Source organism: Meriones unguiculatus, chromosome 1, assembly GCF_030254825.1.
Source record: "Meriones unguiculatus strain TT.TT164.6M chromosome 1, Bangor_MerUng_6.1, whole genome shotgun sequence".
In the NCBI taxonomy this organism is placed as follows: Eukaryota; Metazoa; Chordata; class Mammalia; order Rodentia; family Muridae; genus Meriones; species Meriones unguiculatus.
Genome location: NC_083349.1, coordinates 26,175,287 through 26,199,148, shown reverse-complemented (window position 1 = coordinate 26,199,148; position 23,862 = coordinate 26,175,287). Strand labels below are relative to the sequence as shown.

General features: G+C 45.2%; 1 protein-coding gene across 12 annotated transcripts in view; it reads left to right on the top strand.

Moving 5' to 3' along the window:
- The first annotated feature begins 5,807 nt into the window (after positions 1-5,807).
- Mark2 (microtubule affinity regulating kinase 2) overlaps positions 5,808-23,862 on the top strand; it is a 65,547-nt gene continuing 47,492 nt past the window's right edge. For 11 of the 12 annotated variants that reach the window (XM_021642266.2, XM_060385785.1, XM_060385801.1 and 8 more), the window contains exon 1: positions 6,348-6,487. In XM_021642266.2, the coding sequence (XP_021497941.1) occupies positions 6,434-6,487 (54 nt within the window). In that variant the 5' untranslated portion in view covers positions 6,348-6,433. Of the gene's footprint in view, positions 5,893-6,347; positions 6,488-23,862 lie in introns of those variants that run through there. The other variant, XM_060385762.1, reaches the window with a different exon arrangement.

Sequence of the window (23,862 nt, the reverse complement as noted above, 5' to 3'; positions counted from 1 at the left end):
GATCTCCTGCTTCTACTTCCTAAATCCTGGGATTACAAATGTCTACCAACATTTATGAAGTGCTGGGAAATGAACTCCGAGAGCCTTGTGTCAATAGAGCTGCATATCCAGCCTCTATTTTGTTTTAGGTGTGTGTGTGTGTGTGTGTGTGTGTATGTAGCATTGTGTATGTGCGTGTAGTATGTGCACCTAAATACAGAGGTATGTGAACCCGTGCTTACACACAAAGGCCAAAGGACATAATGTTTTATACCTTTATACCTTATTTCTTTGAGACAGGGTCTCTCACTGAACTTGGAGCGAGGCTAACTGGCAGGTCTCAGCAATCCTCCTGTCTCTGTCCTACTGCAGTACTGGAGAGAGGTACATGTGTAGCTAGTGCCTGCCTTTTTGATGGGTGCTGGGGATTCAGGTCAGCTCCTCATTCTTGTACAGTGTGGGCTCTTACCTCCCAAGCCTTCTCCCCAGCCATCTGTTTTTTTCTGTGTTATTTTTCTTCTATTTAGTTACTTTCTGACTTTTATTCTTTGACAGTTTCTTATATGTGTACAATGTATCTTGATCCTATCCACTCTCATTCTCCCCTCTCATTTCCTTGACATCCCTAACAGGCCTCCTTCCCATTTTCCTTCCTTCTTCTTCTCTCTCTCTCTCTCTCTTTGAGAATGGGCTTTTCTGTGTAGTCCTGGCTGTTCTGGATCTTACTCTGTAGACTAGACCAGGCTGGCCTCAAGGTTAGGGTTTGAGGATAGACTGGTCTACATAAAGAGTTCTAGCACAGCCAGGGCTACACAGAGCCTCTGTCTCAAAACAAAAGCACAAACACACAAAAAATAACAACAGCAAGGGGCTGGAGAGACTGCTCAGTACTGAAGAGCACTGACTGCTTTTGCAGAGGACTTGAATTCAGTTCCCAGCACCCACACGGTGATTTATAAACCATCTATAACATCCATAGCACCAGCTCTAGGAAATCTAACACCCTCTTCTGAACTAAGAGGATACCAGGCATGCATCCAGTCGTCACATGTACATGCAAACATGAAAGTAAAACAAATCCTTTTTAAAAGAGATTTACTGGGGCTGGAGAGATGGCTCAGAGGTTAAGAGCACTGACTGTTCCTCCCGAGGTCCTGAGTTCAATTCCCAGCAACCACATGGTGGCTCACAACCATCTATAATGAGATCTGGTGCCCTCTTCTGACATGCAGATGTACATGCAGGCACAATGTTGTATAAATAATAAATAAATAAATAAGAGATTTACTTATTTATTATGTATGCAGCGTTCTTTCTGCATGTACACCTGCTTGCTAGAAGAGGGCGCCATATCTCCTCTTAGATGGTTGTGAGCTACCATGTGGATTACTGGGATTTGAACTCAGGACCTTTGGAAGGCCAGCCAGTGCTCTTAACCTCTGAGCCATCTCTCCAGCCCTCATACACAAATCTTAAAAAGATATAAAGACACCAAATGTGGTGGCACATGACTTTAATCCCAGCACTCAGGGAGGCAGAGGCAGGTGGATCTCTGTGAGTTTGAGGCCAGTCTGGCCTACAAAGCACGTCTAGGACAAACCTGTCTAGGAAAGGTTACACAGATTTAAAAAAAAAAAAAAAAAAAAAAAAAAAAGACAAAACAAGATGGTTGGTTTTTCTGGACATAGCCTTCAATCCAAGCATTTATGAGGCAGGCAAATTGTTGTGAGTTCAAGGCCAGCCTGTGAGTTCCAGGATAGCCAGGGCTTTTACTATCTGTTTCAAGACCAGAAAACAAACAAAATGAAGTTGGAAAACTAGTGAGATGGGAGATGGGTTAGTGGATAAGGCACTTTCCCACAGGCCTGGAGGTTTGAGTTTCTGCTCCAGTGGAAGGGAGAGCCCCTCCCACAAGTCCTCCTGGACTTCCACACACACTCTGTGGGATATGCATGCACACACAGACATGCACAAAGCAATAAATCTGAACAAGAAAAACCAAGATGGAGAGTGACTGAGAGAACACACTGGACCTCTGTTGGTTGGTGTGCTGTGTGTTCCAGTCTACCCACATGCACAGGAGCACAACATATGAATGTATACATGTAACACATACATGTAACACACACATACTAAAATAGGAGCCTTTTTAGGTAACAATGTTTTTTCATAATAATGACAGCTTTCCATCAAACCAAACCCAGTGCCCTTCTGAGAGCAGGGCTGCGTGTGACCACATAGGTCACTGGCCCACGGGAGAGTTGAGGACAGTGGTCTAGTGGAGTTCAGATGTCACTGGAATTGCACCTGATATTCTGGTGTGTCCGGGAGCTGGACCACGTGAAGTCTGGGTAGGTCCACTGGCTTGGCACCTTGGGAGAGGAGGAGAGGAAGAGAGGAGTAACCAAGAGGAAGGTCAGGGTTTGGACGGGGTCTTAAGGAGACTCATTTAGGATTAGGAGACCCCTGAATGTTGTCTCCCTTTGCCTTTCAACAGTCTCCTCTCTCCCTGCTCTTCAGACTTTGGTCCGGGAAGTGAGCCTGTGAACTCCCTTTGGCCACCAGGGGGCAGCTCATTCTCAGGTTTGAATTTGGGGTGGGGGTGTGGCATGGTCTCCATCCCCTTTCCCACAACTCCACAGCTCTGCTTTCCTCAGCTTCTTTCCCAGAGGTGGTGCTTGCATGGGGTTGGTGTGGGACGTGAAGAGGCTTCCTGGAGTCCTGTGAATTGACTAGTACTGTGGACCTTACGAAATCCTTCTTTACTCTTCTCTGCACCTGCCTAGCAGATCACGGGTGTCGGCACTCAGCAGTTCAACCAGTAAGTCCCTAATGACCCCAGGAGCTCTCTCAGCTTCTTCCCATTCAGGGACCCAGGCTTTGTCCCTCCTGTTGTGCTTAGGGTGAGAGTCAAGGGGCAAGTTCTAAATTCTGTAGAACCATGGGCAGGGATAGCTTGACCCGGAAGTGAGCCTGGGCTATGGCCTCTGCCTGGTGGGACCCCACGAGTGCAGTTCATGCTTAAAATCTGCAATCAAGAGTCTGGTGCAGTGGTGCATGCCTGTAATCCCAGCACTCTGGGAGGCAGAGGCAAGTGGATCTCTATGAATTTGAGGCCAGCCTGGTCCACAAAGGACAGCCAGAACTACACAGAGAGAAAAAACAAAACAAAACAAAACACTCAAAACACAAAAGACAAACAAACAAAAAACCTGTAATCAAGTTACAGATAAAAATGAACATACAATACCCTCATAATCTTTTATGAAGTCTATAATTTTGTGTTGGGCAGAGATTGGACAGATCTGGGCAACTCCAGAGAGAAATGAAGAGTGGAATGCTGTTGCCACGTGGATTCTTGTGAAGAACCAGGAGCTCTCCAGAGCTGCAAAAAGCCTCAGTGCTGTTAAAACTCAGTAAATCCACTTTTCAAGAGCAAAGCTGAGGTCCAGGAAAGGAAAGAAGCATCTTCAAGGGGTCTGACCCACTCACTGTGCTATTCCAGGCTTTTGTCACACACACCCCCTCCCATACCAAGACAGGGTCTCACTATGTAACCCTAGCTAGCCTAAAACTCACTGTATGTAGACCAGGCTGACCTTGAACCCACAGAGATCAACATGCCTCTTGCTTCCAAGTGCAGGGATTAAAAGCATGTGCCTTCTCACCCAGCTGAGAAATGTTTCAAATCATTTATTTATTTATTTTTAAAGATTTATTTATTATAGATACAATATTCTGCCTGCATGCATACCTGCACGCCAGAAGAGGGCACCAGATCTCATTATAGATGGTTGTGAGCCACCATGTGGTTGCTGGGAATCAAACTCAGGACCTCTGGAAGAGCAACCAGTGCTCTTAACCTCTGAGCCATCTCTCCAGCCCGAATTTTTTAATTTTTATTTTTTGAGTTTTACCTGCTTGTCTGTGTATACACTCTGCATTCTTGGGGGCCAGAAGAGATATGTGAGTTGCCATGGGACTAAGCCCATGTCCTCTGAAAGAGCAGCAAGTGCTTTTAACTTCTGAGCCACCTAGCCACCAAAACAAGTAACTTGTTTTGGTGTTTTTGTCTTCTTTTGGAGACAGGGATGTACTATGCAACCTTGCCTGCCCTGGACCTCATTATAGCTGGCCTCAAGCCATCTTTTTATTTTTTATTTTTTATTTTTTGCCTCTGCTTTTTTAGTGCTAAGATTACAGGGACAGACTACCATACTCAGTTTTGGCTGTCTGTCTTGTTTTTGGGGGGTGGTGGTGCTAGGGATTGACCTCAGGGCCTCCTACATGCTATGGGTGATAGTTAAATAGAGCTCTCTCACTACCCTGCAACCCTAGGGACCCTATTTTCAATGAATGCCTGTTCTTTTGCCATGTCTTAGAGGGAGGACTTGAAATAAAAATGAAAATGAAATGGTCTCTTCAGACCTACCTTGTAGAATATTTTAAAAGGTAATTTAAGGCCAGGCATGGCAGTACACACCTGTAATCAACGTACTTAAGAAATGGAGACAGGAGGATCAGGAATTCATTGCCACCTTGGAAGCATATCATGGCCAGCTTGGGCTATTTGATACCGTTTCCAAAAAGAAAAAAACAAAACAACAACAATAACAAAAAGAAAAAAAAAGACGTGGCTGGGTATGATAGTGTATACCTTTAAGCCCAGTTTTTGGGAAGCAGAAGCAGCTATAGTGAAACCTTGTTACAAAATCCAAAACAACAGAAAAAAAAAAAAAGAAGAAATGTTATATGTCATTTAAAAATATTTATTTGTATATGCATTTGTTTGTGCTTTATGGATTTATTTCTTCCACTTGCATGCTGGTAGAGGCCAGAGGGCATCAGATCCTCTCAGGAGCTAGTGAGCCACCTGATGTGGGTGCTGGGACCCGATCCAGGTCCTCTGGAAAAACAGTAGATGCTCTTAATCGATAAGACATCAGTCCAGCCCATTATGTGATATTTATTTAACTTTTGTGTGTATGGGTGGTTTGTGTGTGCACGCCTAGTGGAGGTCAGAAAAATGTGTCACATCACCTGGAACTGGAGGTAGAGACAGCTGTTAGCCACCACATGGGTGCTGGGTACTAACCCACGGTCCTCTGGGGGAGCAACTAGCGCTCCCTCTCGACTTCTGAACCATCTCTCCAACTCTGAGGTCCCCCAAGGATCAAACTGAGTTACTTTGCTGGCCCTTGTTACCTGATCCTATGCCTCACGTCCCCAAGATCGTACAAGCGTTTTCTCAGGACAGCTGTTTCCTATGTGCCTGTCCACTGTCAAGTTTCAGGGATGTTGACCAGTCTCTGTTCCAGGCCCCGCAGAGCAGCGAGGGCACTCACTCAACGAGTCTGTAGGATGGATATCTAGAAACCAAGGTAGTTGGAAGATGGTCGGGTGTGCAAAGCAGGCGACAGGCAATAGGGTGACACTACATTTGGCTGTTGATTGAAAGGCTGAATGATAAGGTGGGTTTTATGAGCTAACGGACAAACATGTTGATGGGAAGTTGGCGTTGGGATCAAAAGATATCAGTCTCGGGAACAGCTAATAGCTAGCTGTATTTTCTTAGAAGTCAAACAACAGGTACAGGTGACCCACGCCTGTTCAAGGTTTGAAAATAAACGAAAACCGACGGAAAGAAACGAAGAGCTAGACTTAACCTCCGCAGGTCCCGGGTGTTGCCGGAAATGGCTGACTGCCGCCCTCCTCTGAGCGATGGAACGGGGGGCGTGGCCGGTTTAGCGCACACGGAGCCTCTTCGGGTGTTTCCGGAAACTGCCGAAAGCCAGCTCCAAGGGGGCGGAGAAAGGCTAGTGGGCGTAGCTACTGGTTGGCTCTGGAGCTGAGGGGAGTCTCTTCGTGGATTTCCGTAAACAGAGCCGAAGCTTGGTCTTCGGAATCGAGGAGGTGCGCGCGTCCTCGGGGATTACCTTCTTCGGTAGTTTCCGGAATTCACCCATAGTCTGGGCGGAGAGGAAAAGGCTCGGCCCCCTCCCGTTCCTAGTTGTTTCGGATCTTTCCGGCTCTTGCCGGCGGAAAGAGCCGAGGGCTGGCGGTGGTGGCGGCCATGTTGGGAGCAGCAGGTCCGGCGGCGGCTGCCTGTGTGCCGGGCGCGGAGCAGTGCGGCTGAGGGCAGGGGAGGAGCGAGGCAGGCGGCCGGCTGCGGTGGCTGAGAGTAGGCGGAGCGGCGCGGCCGGGCCGTAAGGCGGCACAACCCAGCCGGGGGTCGGGGGGGTGCGGTCCGGAGCCGCTCGGAGCCGGCGAGGCCTAGCCCGAGCGGCGCATCCTCGGGCTGGCGTGAGCGATCGTCCGGCCTCCCCGCACCCCCGGCCGGGGCCCATGCAGCGGGTGCTCCTGCTGTGAGAAGCCCCGCCCGGCCGGGCTCCAAGCCTTCCCTTTCCTCCCTTCCTCCAAGCTTCTCGGTTCCCTCCCCTGAGATACCGGCGCCATGTCCAGCGCTCGGACCCCCCTACCCACGCTGAACGAAAGGGACACGGAGCAGGTAAGGAGCCCTCAGGGCTCCCCCAATTCTGTGGCTGGGCCCCCTGCACCTTGCGGAACCTTCTCTCTCTGCTCTCCTCGTGTTCCTGCTGCCTTCTGCAAGCCTTGGCTGTCCTGTCATCTGGCCCCGGGCTCTAGCCCTGCACATCCCTCTTCCGAGTCCTGACCTGGGACCCCTCCTTGTCCTGACTGAACTACACACTTGTACCTTTGCCAAACGCCCCTCGCCTCTCGCCGCCCTCCTGCGCTCTTCCGAGCTATCTCCTCAGCTTCCCCTTCTCTTCCCTTTTTCTCTCAGGGGCCTTTCTGGTCTTCCTCCACCCACGCTTAAAGCAGCCACCTTCCTGCTCTTCGAATCACACCCCGCGATTTGCCGCCGATTGTTACCCACCTCTTCCTGCATCTCTCTAGTCCTGTACCCCCTCTGCCCGCACCGCCTCTCCCAGTCCTCGGTTTTCTCCCTCAAGGGTCCTTGTCTCGTAGTGTGTTCTTGGTCCCTATCCCCTTTCACTTCCCCAGCTTTTTCTGTCTTCCTTCCCTGTTCCAAATCGGGCTCTCCCTGTTGCTTGCAACCCACCAGCTCCACCCTCGTCACCTTTCCAAATCGTTCGCCTACTCTTTGCTCATCACTTTCCCTTCTTTTCGGCAGGAGCTCCCTGGCTCCTGGCACTGGCATGTGTCGCTTCCGTGTTTCCCATACAGCTGTCATGCGCATAGTTTTCCCACAGGTTGCCTTTGGGGCTCCAGTCACCGCTCCTTTCAGAGCCTTTGGATCGCTCCTGTTCTCTTCCCCCTGGGTTTTGGCATTTAAGTCCTTGGGCCTCCTGTCTGAATGCTCTTCCAGATTATCGCTGGTCTTTTTCCCTCTGTCGTGGAAAAGTGTTTCAGCCTGGCTGTATTAACATAACCTGTTGCTCAGTCAGTCTTTCGCGGGCTGCATCAGTGCCTGCGTTACTGCCTACTTACAGTGCATCACAAATTAGAATCCTGAATGCCTCTCATAGTATCTTCCTCCTTGTTTGCTACTTCCTATTGCTCAAACTACTCCCCCAACCCTATCTCTTACTGTGCCTCTTAGTCAGTGCTGCCTTTCATGTCCACATGGGTCTCCTGTCCTCTTCACTGTTTATTTACACCCCGGATGCCCTGTCTATTCCCTTTCTATTGGCTAGTCTTTGCCGTTCCCAGGGTGCAAGCTAGCTAGCTATTCATCCTGTCTGTCAGCCGCTGGGCCCTATACTTTCCCTTTTATCCTGGCAATCACTGCTGTTTGTCACCCAAAACTCTGCCTTTTCTGTGTCATCCTCTCACCTCTGCGGCAAGGCATCCACTTTCCTCTTCTCCCCTTTGTTTCACAGTCTCCAGTGTCCCTTGCTGCCTGCATTTTGGACAGTCCCCTGCCTGTCATATATTTCTGGGTGAATTTTACTAAACACAAACTTGTGTTGAAAAAAGAACATACTTTACCCATCAGTATTGTGTTTTCCTCTTGTTCCCTGTTTCCTTTGTAGCCAGGTAGGATAGAGCTGCTGCTGTATTTGCTTGGCTTAACTTCTTTGAAAAGCCTTTATCTCTTTTCCTTTACTGTACTTTTCTGTTTTGTTACTCTGTTGCTGTTACCTGGGCACATAGAAACTGAAGAGGAATCAGGACGGTGTTCTGCTGTCATAGTGGACTCATATTTCTTATGGACTGTTTGCAGTTGAGGCAAAGCAGGGGGTTGAGAGGGAGGGGTAGCTGATGTATTTCATCACTGGGCCTGTCAGCTGGTCCTGCCTGGGACAGAGGTCTTTGGAAACCGGGGAGCTTGCTGTGTTGCACAGTCCCTTTCTTACCAGTTGCATCTATCTCTCCTTCTGGGAAACACTCTCTAGGTTGCCGTGTACAACCCTTTTTGTCTTACCTTTATTTTAGTAGGTAGACCTTGCCTAACTGGAGAACTTTCCCACACTGTTGATTATAAGCAGGGAGGAGGAGGCCAAGTGACTGACTGGCACCTTCAGGCATTTGAGGAGTGGTTGGCCTGCCTGTTCCCCAGAGAGGCTGTGGGGACATTGTGTCGGGCAGAGAGAGTAGCCTCAGTATGGTTTCTTTGTGCTGTTTACTAAATGTAAACACAGTATCGGTCCACATTATTTTTTTCTTGTTAAGTGTGCTCAGGTGAGCTCCCAAACCATTGGATCATGTATTTGGGATTTGGCACATGTGCACTGATTTCAAGAGGGACCAGTTTGGCACGTGAGCACTCTGATAACTTAGTCCAGAGCAGAGGCACATTGTCATCCTGCTCATTTTTGGCTCCATTCTTCATGAACTTGGCTGTATGGAGCCAGTTCCTGATTCTCTACTCACACTGTCAGCTTCATAGTCTGCCTCCTCCTTGTGGAAACTTGGACTTGGAAAAGCTAGATGCACACCTATTACATCCATTCCACCAAATCCATCTTCATATCCACTGCCTAGCTGTTTCTTTTTGTTTCTTGTGCTGCTGGAGATTGGCTCAACCTTGTTCTTCATAGACAAGTGCTCTGTACTGAGCCCTTTCCTAGCCCAACCTTATATTCTTTAGAAAAGGAAAACTAAATAAGAGGTAGCTCCTCAAGAATCCATCCACCTTTTTTAGCGTAGACCATGCCACCAGGCAAAACTGAGTACCCTCTCCTCCACCCCACTGCAAAAGGTTATGAGTACCCTCTCCTCAACCCCACTGCAAATGGTAAAACCATAGTGGAAGCTCAGTCATTGCAGTAACCACAGTGTTAGGAAATAAAAAGCAAAGAATTTGGTTGGGCAGGTCCCTCTCTTGTCACCCTATTTAAATTTAAATTATTTAACTGGTTTTACCAGAGAATAGGTAAACAAACTTCAGCAGTTCTTTCCAATCTCTTCTTGTGCCTTTTCTCCCCTTTCTTTAAAATTGTGTCTGATCAGCTGTTTCTAAGAGCTCTTTGATCACATCTGAAACACACACAACATGTTGAAGCATAAAATAAACCTTATGTTTCAGGAGATTGCCTGTTTGCTGTCAACCCTGCTTCTAACGGTGAAAGTAGATAAAAGAAAGCCAAGCTCTTGTCTTGAAGATAATTTTGGTGACACCTGATTTTAGATGTGCATTTTCACCATAGATGGCTTCCTTTTGCAGGATTCTGACCTGGGGCTACTAGTTTCAGGGTTTCTTAAGTCTGTGAGCTGAGCTTTCTGTGAGCTGCTTTTCCAAATGGCTCTGCTGGCCTGGAGGCTTGGCAGCCTTGAAAGCAATCAGCAAGATGACTGTTTGTCTTAAAGCCAGCAGCAGCCTTAACAGTCAAGGATGGAGAAGGGTACAACTTCCAGAGTTCACCTGCCCCAGGCTAGAGTGTTCTCTAACTCCTAGGGGAGGGGACACTTGGCTTCAGACCCTGGAAACAGAGGGTACCTAATAGAATACAGGAGCCTTTTGCTACTTGTCAGTCAAATGACAGTGCTGCCCCAACTTTTCTAGAGAGTGGGTGGCAGAATCTATTCTCAAGGAAGAGGAGTTTGGAAGATTGATGAAGAGGGTAAATCTACCTTACAGAATCCTGTAAAAACATACTGCTGAAGGCTGGCAAAATGCCTTAGTTGGTAAGGACACTTGCCACCAAGCCTAATGACCTGAGTTGGATCCCTGAGAATCATATACTTGGTGAAAAGCTGAACCCACTCTGTCAAGATGTCTTCTTACTTCTCTACACACAGGTGCATGCTCTTTCTTTCTCACATATGTACACACACTGAATAAATGTAATAATAATAATAATAATGACAACAAAAAGCCTCTTACCCAGCCAGTTGTGTAGTTTTGGAACCCTGAACTCTGGAGGCTGAGGCGGGAGAGTCATAAGTTCAAGGTCTGTCTGAGCTACAGGGTAAATTCAAGGCTAACAACTTATTGAAACTCTGTCTTTCAAAATCTAAAGTAAAAAGACTGTATATGTAATTTAGTGGTGTAGCATTTGCCCAGCATGTACAAGGCTGAGGGTTCACTCTCCACTGAGGTGGATATGCAGATGGATTTGGTGGAAGAATTAAGCCCATTCTGTGTATACATTGTGAGATTCCAGTTTCCTTTTGGTCAATGCTGGACTGAATATTTCACTTTTGATGATGTGGGATTCTGTGATTTGACTCTTGATGACAGGGTGGGGTTTCTGCCTCCAGGGTGGGGATGTGGGTGAATGTTGGACCTCACAGTTTCATCTGCTGGGCCTTAGGGATGTATATGAGGGTTGTTGGAGTAATTTCTGAGATAAGACAGTGACGTTATACCCTTTGACCTTAAAAGTAACTCTCCCTGTAGGGAATTATAGTAATGCTTCTCTGTCCTGTGAATTCAGGGAACTAGCTAAACAGATTGTGCAAGTGATTGAAAGTTGGCCTGCTTCAGATTGAAATCGTTTGCATAGAGGGAGCTGCATCTTTTAGACTGTGACCATAGCTTGGGCTGGGAATCTTGATCATACATGTCTTGGCAGAGTTGATATCTCAAGTAGAAAGAGATGGAGAACCTTGTTTGCCTGAAAGGTGTACACAGTGAGAACTCTCAGGAATCAGCATTTCTCTGGCTAGACCATTTCGCTTTGGACGGAACAGCCTGATTCTCAGTGGGCATTTGACTAGGACTAACCCAGGCCTTCATGAACTGTTTCTCTTGGAGCACTTAGCTACCTAACTAGCCATTTTTCTTCCCCCAGGAGCTTCCATGATGTTCTACATGTTGACTTGAATGAATATTTTATGCTTAAAATGCAGTCAGGCCTCAGACTTTGTGGCATATTATTGACAAGTGGGGTGGGGGCTGGGCACCACCTTTAGCCCCATGATAGTGTCTGTGCTAAATGGACCCTCCCCCCTCCAGCACTTTGAAGCCCATTAATGGATTGGGATGTAGTAACTTCAGCAGATGGAAAGGGCCAGGAGGCTGGTCATCTTCCTTCCCTTAGGCTACCAGATGAGGGTTCCTTGCTCTGCCCAGGCCCGGCTGCTTGGTCTCTGTTCTGAGGGTGTGTGTGGAGGGTTTGGTTTGTTCCCGTCTAGTTGCATTGTTGCTGCCAGGTTTGATATTTTCCTATCAAAGCAAAAACTCGGAGTAATATGGAAAGGGTGGTGTTTCAACTTGGCCCTTCCTTGGAATCTCAGCAAGAGGACAAACAGGATAGGTGACCGAGTTTCCTTCTCTTGATGGGAGATTCCAGTCTTTGTCGCTTTGCACTTGAAGCTTGGGTTCTCCAGGCTTTCTCCCAGCCTTCATCAAACATGAGCGTGAGTCACTGAAGTGTTAGCTGTGTGCTTTCCCCTTCTGTTTCAGCACAAGGAAGAATAAGCCTTTACAAACCTCCTGGGGGAAGGGACTCACCCTTTCCCCACGCTGGCATTGGAGGCTGCAGGCTATCCCTCCTTAACCTGGCAGAGTGTCACTGCCTCCACCACAGCCTCTTGGGATAAGCCACTGGATACCATTGTTCATTTACTTTTTTAAATAAAAAAAGTATTATTATGTCCAGACATGGTAGCAGTCCCAGCAGAAGCATGTGGATCTTTGTGAGTTTGAGGCCAACCTGTTCTATGCAGCAAGTTCTAGGACAGCCAGGACTACATAGGGAAACCCTGTCTCAAACAAACAAAACCAAAAATTATTTGTATTTTAGCCAGGTTTCTAATGGGGACTTTTAATTTTTAAAATTACTTTATGTGTATTTGTGTCTCCCTGCATATTTGTCTGTGTACCACCTGTACGCCTGGTGCCTGAAAAGGTCAAAAGGGGCATTGGTTCCTCTGGACCTGGAGTTAGAGGTAGTTATAAGCCGCAGTATGGATGCTGGGAATAGATCCTGGCTCCAAGTGCTCTTAACCTGAGCCATCTTTTCAGTCCCCTTCCCCCATTTTTGCTTTTTGTTTTATTTTGAAACAGGGTCTTGTTCTGTAGCTCTAGCTGGTGGCCTGAAACTCACATCTAAGTGCCTCTGCCTTCTGAGAGCAGAGATTATAGAAGTGTGCCATCAGGACCTGGCCCTAGAGCCTATTATTTTTAACTTAATGTGTATGAATATGTCTCTTGTGTGGGGTTATATGCAGGTGCCCTTGGAGGCCAGAGCCATTAGATACTTGGACCTGGAGATGCAGGCAGGTTTTTGTTTTTGTTTTTTGTTTTTTGATTTTTGATTTTCGACACAGGGTTTCTCTGTGTAGCCCTGGTTGTCCTGAAACTCACTGTGTAGACCAGGCTGGCCTTGAACCCTACTTTTGCCTCTGTCTTTGCTTCTGCCTCTGCTGGGATTAAGGGTGTGCACCACTGCCATGTGGCTACAGGCAGTTGTGATGAGAGTCAAATCAGGTCCTCTGGAAAGAGCAGTATGTGTGCTCTTAACTCCTGAGACATCTCTCCAGACCCCTGCCATTGCCCTTATACTGGGATAGGACCACCAATTTTGAAATAGTACCAAGAGAATGTTGATTTCCAGTTACCTCTCAGAAGGAGGGGTCTTCTGTGTTGCTTTCCCTGCTCAGTGCCCCAGCTCCTCCTTTTGGGATGTGTATGGACTGGATCCCTTGATTTGCATGTCTGTTTTTGACTGGCATGCTGTCTGTATGTTCTTTCCACAGGTGTCTTGTAATTGGGTTTGTACTGATTTCTACTTTTAGGTGGTTCTTACATTTCTCATTAGCAGAATAAAACCAGCAGAAAGAGTTTCCTGTGGTTTACAAACTCATTAAATTTAGGCTTGTGAAACTAACGGTAAGGCACAGGTTCTGGTAGGAGAGGTGGAATTGGCTGTGGATAGTGGCTTGGGATCCTTGGAGGCAGATGAGACTTAGAGAAAGAGAGGTGTATTCAATGACTGCTCCTGGCCACCCTTTTGGCCTTTTCTTTTCAATGTGAGGTAGGTGGAGCAGGCCCTGGGCTGCTCAGTAGAACCAGTCAAGCTGGTTTTGTGCAGGCAGGGCCAGCCTATTTTCCCTTGTCCCCTCTGGGAAGTTGGCAACACGGAGGTCTGCCTCCTGTAGACTGAGCTGCTGAGGCGTGAGTTTGGACCTCTGTAAACAACCTTCCACCCTCTGCAAGTACCCAAATGAGTCTGGGACTTGGTCTCCTCTTCTGAAAGGGTTTTTTCTGCGCCCATGCTGATCCTCAAAGCAACTGGTCTGTTTTATGTGCTTTTCCTGGAAGCTCTAAGGTACAATGTCTTTTCTTGGGCCTCCTTCTCACTCACTTGTCAAAAAAATCAGACTGGCCAGAAGAAAGGTTTTTGGGGTCTGTGGTCTGTTCCTCTTTTGGAGTGTGGAAGGGAATTGGGAACCCTGAATCTTGGCCCCTGTGAGGTGGACACTAAGCTCAGTGACCTCGACCCTTTTGAGTGTGTGCAGTGCCCTAGGCTTCCAGGAGAATTAGAGGGGCACAGCTTTTGGTCTTTGGCACCATAAAGGCACGTAGCCATAGTCCTCCCCTCTTCGAAGTAGTAGTTGTTTGGATGTCATAGGGAGTCTTTCTCAGGGAGTAGACTGAGCCAGGTTCTAAGACTCAGAAGCCAGTGCCTGGATGCGGAGCAGACTGTTCTCCGTCTCCTCAAAAGCAGAAAATCCAGTGTATGGAAGTTTGGTAATTTGATTTAAGCTGCTTGCAGACAGCTCCAGCCTGGGAGCTGGCTGCTTCTGTCACTACTGTGTTGACCTGCTGGTTTTCCTGGGAACTGTTTGCCCAGAGTTCTTTTATTACTGATATCCTAGATACAAGGTGAGCTTCCCTCCCACCTTGTATACCTTTCTTTTGTGCCATCTCTTCTCACCTCACCTCCACTGTCACTGCATGTAGTGTTTGTGGTTACTTGTGGATTGTTGCTTGATAGTATTGAACTCTTTTACTTTCTCTCTTCTCCTCCTCTCTCTCATTTCCCTCTCCTTTTTACTAGGGATTGAACCCAGGGCCTCCTGCATATTAGGCAAGCACTCTGACCTACATTCCAGCTCTCCATGGGAGTTCAAAATGACTGATTCTCTAGTCACAGGAAGTATGCTCCTTAGGTAACATAGCATTGAGGTGATCTTCTTCTAGCAGAATTAAGAAGAGATCCTTGTATGCTCTGAGACTTAATAAGTGATCCCACTGTAATTATGGGCAGGTTTTATAGCTAAATTCCCTGCAATCCTGTTCAGTCTCTACTGGGCCTTTGGCTTCTTTAGTCCTTCTGTCTGGTCACTCATCTGTAAAGTTGGGGTAATGACAGGTATCTATCTTAGCTATGCATGATGCTGCACTCCTCTGGTATAGCTCTTGGAAGGCCGCGACAATAGGATTGCAAGTTAAAGTCTAGCTTGCGCTATATAGCAGATCCTGCTTCAAAAAAAACAAAACAGCAGCTATCTTGTAGGTAGTGGGCACATGTCAAGTTCCAAGAAGGGTGTGTGGGACAATACAGCAGTTGTCACTACTATTCCAGTTGAACAATTCTGAGGAACTCACAGATTCAGATGAGCAAAAGGGATACATGCTAGAATTTTCTCTGTCATTGGTTAAGGAAGTCTTGTTCTTCCCAGCCTTTCTAGCCATTGCTGTTCCATAGGTGTGTTTTCTTTTTTTCTTTTCCTCCAACACAGGGTGTCTCTGTGTATCCCTGGCTGTCCTAGAACTTGTTCTATAGACCAGGCTGACTTTGAACTCAGAGGTTCACCAGCCTCTGCCTCCCCAGTGCTAGGATTAAAGGTGTGTGCCACCAGTGCCTGGCATGTTTTCTACAAATTCTAACTTTTTTAAAAATTAGCTGTCTGAAAGAAATAGAGTGCTGTTGAACAGCTTCATGTACTTGAAAAAAAAAGTGTGTGTTTGTCTTTGTGTGATTTGTGTGTAGGTATCAAAGAGGCCAGAAAATGGTTTCTAACCCCCTGAAAATGAAGTTACTAGTAGTTACCTGATGCTGGGGACTGAACTCAAGTTCTCTGAAGGAGTAGCTAGTACTTATTAAGAATAATTAATTAACTCTGGTGGTGAGGCACACCTTTAATCCCAGCACTTGGGAGGCAGAGGCAGGTGGATTTCTGAGTTTGAGGCTAGCCTGGTCTACAAGCAAGTTCCAGGACAGCCAGAGCTATACAGAGAAACCTTGTCTCAAAAAACAAAACAAAATAATAATAATTAGTTAATTTTAGCTAGTGTCTCACTGTGTTGCCCCTGGCTGCCCTGGGACTTGCTGTGTAGACCAGGCTGGCCTTGAACTCAGAGATCTGCCTGCCTCTGCCTCCCTAGTGTTGGGATTAAAGTCATACACCACCATGCTTGGCCCACTTCACTTTTGAGTCCACTTTAAAAAAGAAAAAGAGGCCTAGGTATAGTGGCATGTGCTAGTAATCCCTGTACCTGGGAAGCGTGAAGGATTGCAGTGAGTTTGAGGTTAGCCTGGACTTAATGGACACATTTTAAAAATATGGGCTATTTCTCTAGAGATTCAGACTGGCTTTGCACATGAGATTCTCCAGTGTCAATTAAAAAAAAAAAAGCTCCTCATGTTGGTGCATGACTGTTATCCCAGCACTCGGAAAGACAGAAGCAGGAGGCTTTCTGTGAGTTTGAGGGCCAGCCTGGTCTACAAAACGAGTTCCGGACAGACAGACAGCGCTCTGCTACACAGAGAAACTCTGTCTCAAAAAGCCAGAAAAGAAAAGAAAAAACTACACAAGTGCTGCGATGTCAGGTGTAAAACCGCCATGCAGCTCTTTCTTCTCCCCTCATTTTTTTTTAAGCTCCAATAGTAGGCAATTTTTAATTAAAAAAGACACTACTGACTGCCTGTCCATATTTCTGTGTAATGAATGATGTTGGCGCAGGTTATTAATAACTGGAAGGTCAACCCAAAATTACCAGACAGTAGAATGGGATCCCAGTGTAAGAGGGAGTATAGGCCCCTCTTCCCCCCAGGTCTAACTCTCCATGCAGGACTTTCCTTCACCACTGTTCTTTTCTCTGTGTGCTGATTATTGACCCTTTGGCTACTAGAGAGAACTTTCTGTTTCTCTTACCTTGTGGGACTTAGCACGCAATTGAGGGCTCCTTTTTTCTCAGCAGAGCAATCTTGAAGGGCAGATTCTTGCTACCTCCTCTTTCAAATGCTTGAAGAGGTGCAGCCTTTCTCAGCTGCCCCTTTGAATTTGTGGACTTTGAGTCTTAGGCTGGCTGAGGTTGTGGTCTACATTGGTTCCTTGTTTATCTTAGTTTCTCACTGTCTCTACAGCCTAAATTCTCTGTCAGAATAGCAATTGAGTTGCTGTAATTTTTACACTGCAGCATGGCCAGGAAGGAAGGTAACTGCATCACTTCAGAGCTCATCCAGTTTTTTTTAATTGTTAATTTTTTATTTTTATTATTAGTTACATTTTATTAACTCTGTATCCCAGTTGTATCCCACTCCCTCATTCCCTCCCAATCCCACCCTCCCCCACAGTTCTTTCCCTGTATTTCCTCTTCCTTTTTACCCTTCTACCAACTTGTCACATTCTTATTTCTTTATTTTCCTGTTTGGTGTATTTGAACTGTCTCCTTCATCTTGTCCATCCACGTTCTTGTCATCTCAAGTTTTTGTCTTCTTGTCCCACTCTTGTTTACCTCTGAAAAAAGGGTTTTTGTTTTGTTTTGGTTTTTTCTTTTTAAGCTAGGTCTTGCTGTGTACTCCAAACTATCCTTAAACTCAGGATCCTCTGACTTTGGCCTCTTAGGCTAAGATTATAGATGTGTGCTATGCCTCGTCCTGTTTTTATTGTTGTGTGTGAGTATATATCTGTGTGTAATTTTATTTTATGTGTATGGTTGTTTGTATGCATGAGTGACTCTACCAAGTGTGCCTGGTATCCACAGAGGCCAGAAGAGGCTTTGGATTCCTTGGGACTAGAGTTACCGATGGTTATAAGCTACTGGGGATTGAACCTGAGTCCTCTGGAAAAGTGTCAGTGCTCTTAACTGCTGAGCCATTTCTCCAACCCTAGATGTAATGTATATTGGCATGCATGCATACATGCCACAGTATTTGCAGAGACCAGAGCACAACTTTGAGGACTCAGTTCTCTTCTTTCATGGTTCTGGGGATCAAACTTAGGTTATCAGTTTTGGTGGCAAATACCTCTCCCCACTGAGCCATCATCCAACTAGCCCAGGAAAGAGATTTTGACAGTCATAGGATTCCAGACCCACTCCTGTTCGCTGTCTATTGCTTTCATTTCTGTACAGTTAAAGGTTTGCTGCTTTACTGGTCTCAGGACTGGGGGTCACACCTAAGGTCTTGAGTAGGCGGAACACACAGTAACAGCCACATTCCCAGCCCTGGATTTGCCACTCTAAAAAACAAGTCTTTGCTGGGCATCATAGTATACACCTGTAATACCAGCACTTCTCAGGCTGAGGCAGGGAGATGGGGGCAAGAGCCTGTCTCAAAAGAAAAAAGGGAAGAAAGCCAGGCTTCGGTGGTATACATCTATAGTCCTAGTACTTGGGAGGCTCATGCAGAGGATTGGGAATTTAAGACCAGTTTAGGCTGTATATAAGAGGCACTATATAAAGAAGAAAAATAGTAATGAAGAAAGAAGAAAAGCAAGTTCTTTTGTATGCCTTTGGAGCACCCTTCCTTAGTAAAGTCAGCCTTTTGGAGCTGATACCTGTAGAGATTACATCCTGGTTTCCTGTGACAGAGTCCTAAGCTAGTACTGAGCTTTTCCCTCTGACCTGTCAGAATGTGGTAAGACCCTGTTCTGGGGTAGTGCTTGTTGATTTTGGGGTAATGCAATCTTGAATTTGGTTTTTATTGTGGTTTGGAAGTCCTAGGTGTTTCCTAGAGCCCTTTAGATCAAAATTACTTCTGTTTTGTTTTTCTAGACCAGTTTTCTCTGTGTGTATCCCTGTTTGTTCTGGAATTCACTTGTAGACCTGGCTGGCCTTGAACTCAGATATATCCGCCTCTGCCTCCCAAGTGCTGGGATTAAAGGCATGCACCACCACCACCACCACCACCACCACCACCGCCTGATTTTTTTTTCTTTTAGTGTGTGGGCTATTTGTATGTATATGTGCTTGTAGTTGTGTATCCATGAATTTGGGTGGAGCCCAGTGAACAGTAGATGTTTTGCCCCGTTACTTGCTGCCTTACTTCCTTGAGACAGGGTCTCTCACCTGAAGCTGGATGGATGTTTTGGTTTGGCTGGCTGGCCAGCAAACTCTTGGGATTTGCCTGTCTCTATACCCTGTAATACAGGGTACAGCCGTGCCTGGTTTTTTCATGGGTGCTGGGAATCTGAACTCAGGCCTGCAGACTTGTATAGCAAGTGGTCTTTCCCACTGAGCCATCTCCCCAGGCCCTCAATTCTTCGTTCTCATCTCCTCACTAGCGTGCAGTGGTGTCTTCCAAGGGCTGAATGATACATGATGACTCGCCACTGATGGTTCATGAGAGGTAAATTTCTGTATTCTTGTGTTTTTAAGAACTTTTAGAGTAATAGTTTCAAGTACAAATATGAAGTTTTCGATAATGAACTCAGTTTGTTCTTGGAACTTCAATTGTGTCCTTACTAGGCCTTTTAAGTTACATTTTCCAATGTTTATCAACCTCACTATTGCTTAAATAGTCATTGTTTTGGGAGCTACATTTTCTTGACACCTGAGGAAACAGCAAGAAATAAATACAATTTGTGAAACTTGCTTGTAAAAAACATTTGGAGAACTTCTAATGTAGCCATTTTAATTTCTAATTTATTTTAGTGTTTCATTCTACTTTATCCTACAGTAGATAAAAATTTAACTTTTCTTCTGTACTTAAGGGTCAATTGTTGGCTTAAGAAAATAAAATTAGGGCCAATGAGATGGCTTAGTGGGCAAAAACATTTGCCATTGAGCCCAACCTGAAATTGATTCCTTTTAACACCCACATGGTGGAAAGGAGAAAACTGATTCTAGAAAGTTGTCCTCTGTTCTCTAGCACATGATGCACATTATTCCCTCTTCCCCAAGTAGAAGACTTGATTCAATCTATCCATGTAACTCCTGTTTAAAGACACTGGGAGAGAAAAGAATCCAGGAGGAGGGGAAATAGCTGAGTTGATAGTACTTGCCTAGTGTGCATAAAGTCCTGGGTTTGATTCCCAGCATTCTGTAAACCAGGCAGTGCTGGGTTATGCCTGTACTCTCAGCTCTTGGGGAGATGGAGGCAGGAGGATCCAAAAGGTCAAAGTCATACTTGGCTATAGAATCGGTTTGAGACCAGACTAAGATACATGGGACCCTTAACATAAAGAACTGCAATAAAAAGTGATAATGAAACATTTCGGCTTTGAAGATGTTAATAGTGTGTTTTATGAAATAGAATATTTTTGTATAATATTGCAGTGCCAGGTAAACAGTGTTGTTGCAAGATCAGTTGCTCAGAGTTTTGTTTGGTTTTAAAGATTTATGTATTAAATCTCTGTATGAGTGCTCTGCTTTCATGCGCACCAGAAGAGGGAGTCAGATTCCATTATGGTTGTGAGCCACCATGTGGGTGCTGGGAATTGAACTCAGGACCTCTGGAATAGCTAGTGCTCTTAACCGCAGAGCCATCTCTCCAGTCCTAGAGTTTAAAATAAAAGAGATTGAATAGTAAGTTTACATTCTGTGAGCTTTAAAAGCCAAATTCTTCAGCTTTTCAAAGAAGAGATGAAAAAATTTTGGGTGTGGTCGTGTACCCCTTTGAACACAGCACTTGGGAAGCAGGGGCAGGTGGATCTCTGAGTTTGAGGCCAACCTGATCTATAGAGTGAGTTCCTAGACAGCCAGGGCAACACAGAGAAACCCTGTCTAGAAAACCAAACAAACAAAAAAGTTCCTGAAACCTGGTATAGCATGGAATGACTTATCGCCTTGCTTTGGATAGAGAGGGCCCCTCCATAGCTAAGAGATTTACTGGCCTGCCTAGAATTTGGGGTGAAAATTTAGGGTGGTGTTGCTTCTGATGTTATTGGAATTTGGCAAGAGTTAATAGCTCTATATACAAAGACCAGGTTAATATCTTATTTACAGAATTTTAAAGATGATCTTACTTTCATTATTTTGAAATTATATGTGTGTATGGCTGTATGCACCTGAGCGCAGTTATCCTCGAAGGCTAGAGTCATCGGATCATCTGGAGCTCAAGTTACAGGTGTTTGTGAGCCACCATATGTGGGTGCTGGGGACAGAACATACCTCCTCTAGATGGGCTCTTGGCAGCTCTGTACTTGCAGGGTTTTTCTCTCACCTAACAAAAGAGCAGATGGACAGTGCTCTGACTGCTTCATCACCGGTTGTCACAGAGTGCTTTCTCCACAGCAGTGCTACACATTCAGGGGGTGAATAGCTTTGTTTTTGTTTTCTGGTTTTGAGACAGGGTCTTACTATGTAACCATGTCTGACCTAGGGCTCACTATATAGACCAGGTTGCTCTTGAACTCAGAGATCCACCTGCTTCTGCCACTCTCCTGCTGGGAATAAAGGTGTGTGCTACCACACCCAGCACATGAATGACTTGAGTTTTTGAATCTCATAAGTTACCCTGGAGCAGCTTCATCTCCATTCACACTAATGGTGTAGAAACAGTGGCAGGGAAAACTGCTGGGGCCAAGATGGGGTCAAGGTGGTAACCCCGGACTGCCAGTGGCCAGGATCCTCTTTTCAGCTACATATTTTCTGCAGGAGGAAAAGCCATCCCCTTATGACAGTATCCTGGATAAAGAACTGACAACTAGTGATTTTTCATTTTTCAAGCCTTTAATGTCCCTTTGCTGGGTATGTTGGCACACACCTTTAATCCCAGCACTCTGGAGGCAGAGGCAGGTGGATTTCTGAGTTCAGGGTCAGCCTGATCTACAGAGTGAGGTCTAGACAGCCTGGTTTACTATGTAAACCAGGACATAGTAAGTTCCAGGACAGCCAGTTCACAACTGCATATAGCTCTACCTCCTGGATCCTACACTTCTGGCCTTCTCTGGCACTCATATACACATACTCCTGTACAGACATACATGTGTTCATATAATTAAACAATTTTTAAAATCTTTTAAAATGTATATTTAATGGATAACTATAAGGCATTGAATAAAAATGTGTTTGTATTAGCTGGGTGTGGTAGTGTTTGCCTACAGTTCTAGTATGTGGGAGGTTAAGACAAGAGGATTGCCATGGAGGCCAGGCTAGGCTACATAGCAAGACCATGCTCCAAAATAATATGCATATTTATAGGGCAGAGTGTGTTTTAGCACATGTATATTATATAATTGGCTCAGGATATTTTTGGTAGTCCAACTCAACCAAACATTGGGACTTGCCTTTAGAAAACCAGTAATTATAATAATAATGATAATAATAATACATCTCATTCTTGGTGATGAAATATATAGTATCCACAAAGCATTATGATTATATGCTGTATTGTGATAGAAAGGCATGTGTGTGATGGAGCTAAAACAGCTACATGGGTCATCTTAACTTGAAATAACAACTGATTATCCAGTATAAACTGGTTATCCATTCTTTAAAATTTAGTGGACATTTTCTTACAAATGAAAAAAAAAAGAGCTTATCAAGTTTTCAAGCAGAAATTAAAATTTGGGGTGCTGTATTAGTTACCTGACAGTTGCTTTAGTGTCACACTGTATCATCAGTGGATACAAGCAGGTCCTAGCTTTGTAGAGACTGGCTGGATATACCTTCTCAGTTGCTGAAAGGTCAAGGCCTTTCTTGGCTGATCTATTTATGATCGAATTGTGCATTATGATGCTGTCCCTGCTGCTGCTGCTGCAGCCCAGGCTAGCCTAGCCAAGCCCAGTCATGACCGAAGCCAAGAAAGAATTAGAAGATTCAGATGAGGATATGGGACTTTAGTGTCTTTGACAAATATCTTCAAAGCAACCAACTCAGCCAGCTTAATTTGAGAAACATGGAAATAAAGGTTTACTTATTTAAAAAAAAAAAAGGGGTGGGGTGGCGTGCTGCAGAGATGGCTCAGCAGTTATGAACTGCTGTTGCTCTTCCTGATCACTTGAATTAGGTTCCCAGCACCCGTATCAGGCAGCTCACAACCACCTGTAATTCTAGCTCCAGGGGATCCTTGTTCTCTGAGGGTACCCACACATTTGCAGCATATACTCACATAGACACACAAATAAAGGTACATTTTTTTTGTTTTGTTTTTTGAGATAGGGTTTCTCTGTGTAGCCTTGGCTGTCCTGGAGTCCTGTAGACCACACTGGCCTCAGACTCACAGACATCTACCTGCCTCTGCCTCCCAAGTGCTAGGATTACAGGCATGTGGCTACCACTGTGTAACTAAAGGTAAATCTTTAAAAAAAATTTTTTTTTTTTAATTTAAAAAAGATGGGTCTAGGGGTGGTGACACATGCCTTTAATCTTGGAACTAGGGAAGCAGAGGAAAGTGGATATCTCCCAGAGGAGGCTTAGTCTACTTTACAAGGCAACTTGCAGGCCAGCTTGGGCTACACAGTGAGAGACCCTATCTCATACAGAACAAAAAGGAATTTGGAAAGTTTGTGTCTGTCACACCATTTTGTTAAGATTGATGATAAAGTTAATGTAATTTTGTTGTTGTTAACTTTTAGTATTTGGAAATTCTATAAAATTCAATGTAAGAATATTTTCCAAATTACCAGTATGTAAAGAAAGTGTAGGATAACATGACTTTTAACTTAGATGTGTACAGAAGTTTCATCAGTACAGTCTTGGATTCCAGTGTGTGTGTTTGTGTGTTTGTGTGTTTGTGTGTCTAGGGAGTCAGGGTAGACGACAGCCTGCAGGAGTTGGTTTTCTCTTTCCCCATTTGTAGAGGCTCAAGCCACTGAGCTCAGGTTGTCAGGCCCAGTGACAAGTGTTAGAGCTGCTGAGCCATCTCACTGGCCTGTGCCTAGCCTTCAAAGCTCCCGCTTCATGAGGTTTAATCAATGTCCAAGAAGAAAATGTCAGTATTTGGAAGGCTGTTGAATTTCTGTTTTTAATCTGCATGTCTATGTGAAGTCAGATTTCTTTGCACATTTCATAGAATATTTTGAAACACTGAATGCAGAAATATATAAAATTTCACCTGTCTGCCATTAAGCCAGATATATTAAGGGCAACACTTTTAATCCAAGTTCAGTTGTTTTAGAAAACATAATGTTTTCCTAAAAAGAATAGGTTGTGTAAACATGTACTGGGTTTATTGTTATTTTGAGTGAATGAATGAGAAATACTTGACAAAATGAAGTAGCATGGGCCTGTGGTCCCAACACAGGAAGAGGCAGAGGTGGGGAATTACTTGAGCTAGAGTTGTAGGGGTTTTGTTGTTATTGTGCTGGACATGTGAGCTCAGAGCCTCATACATT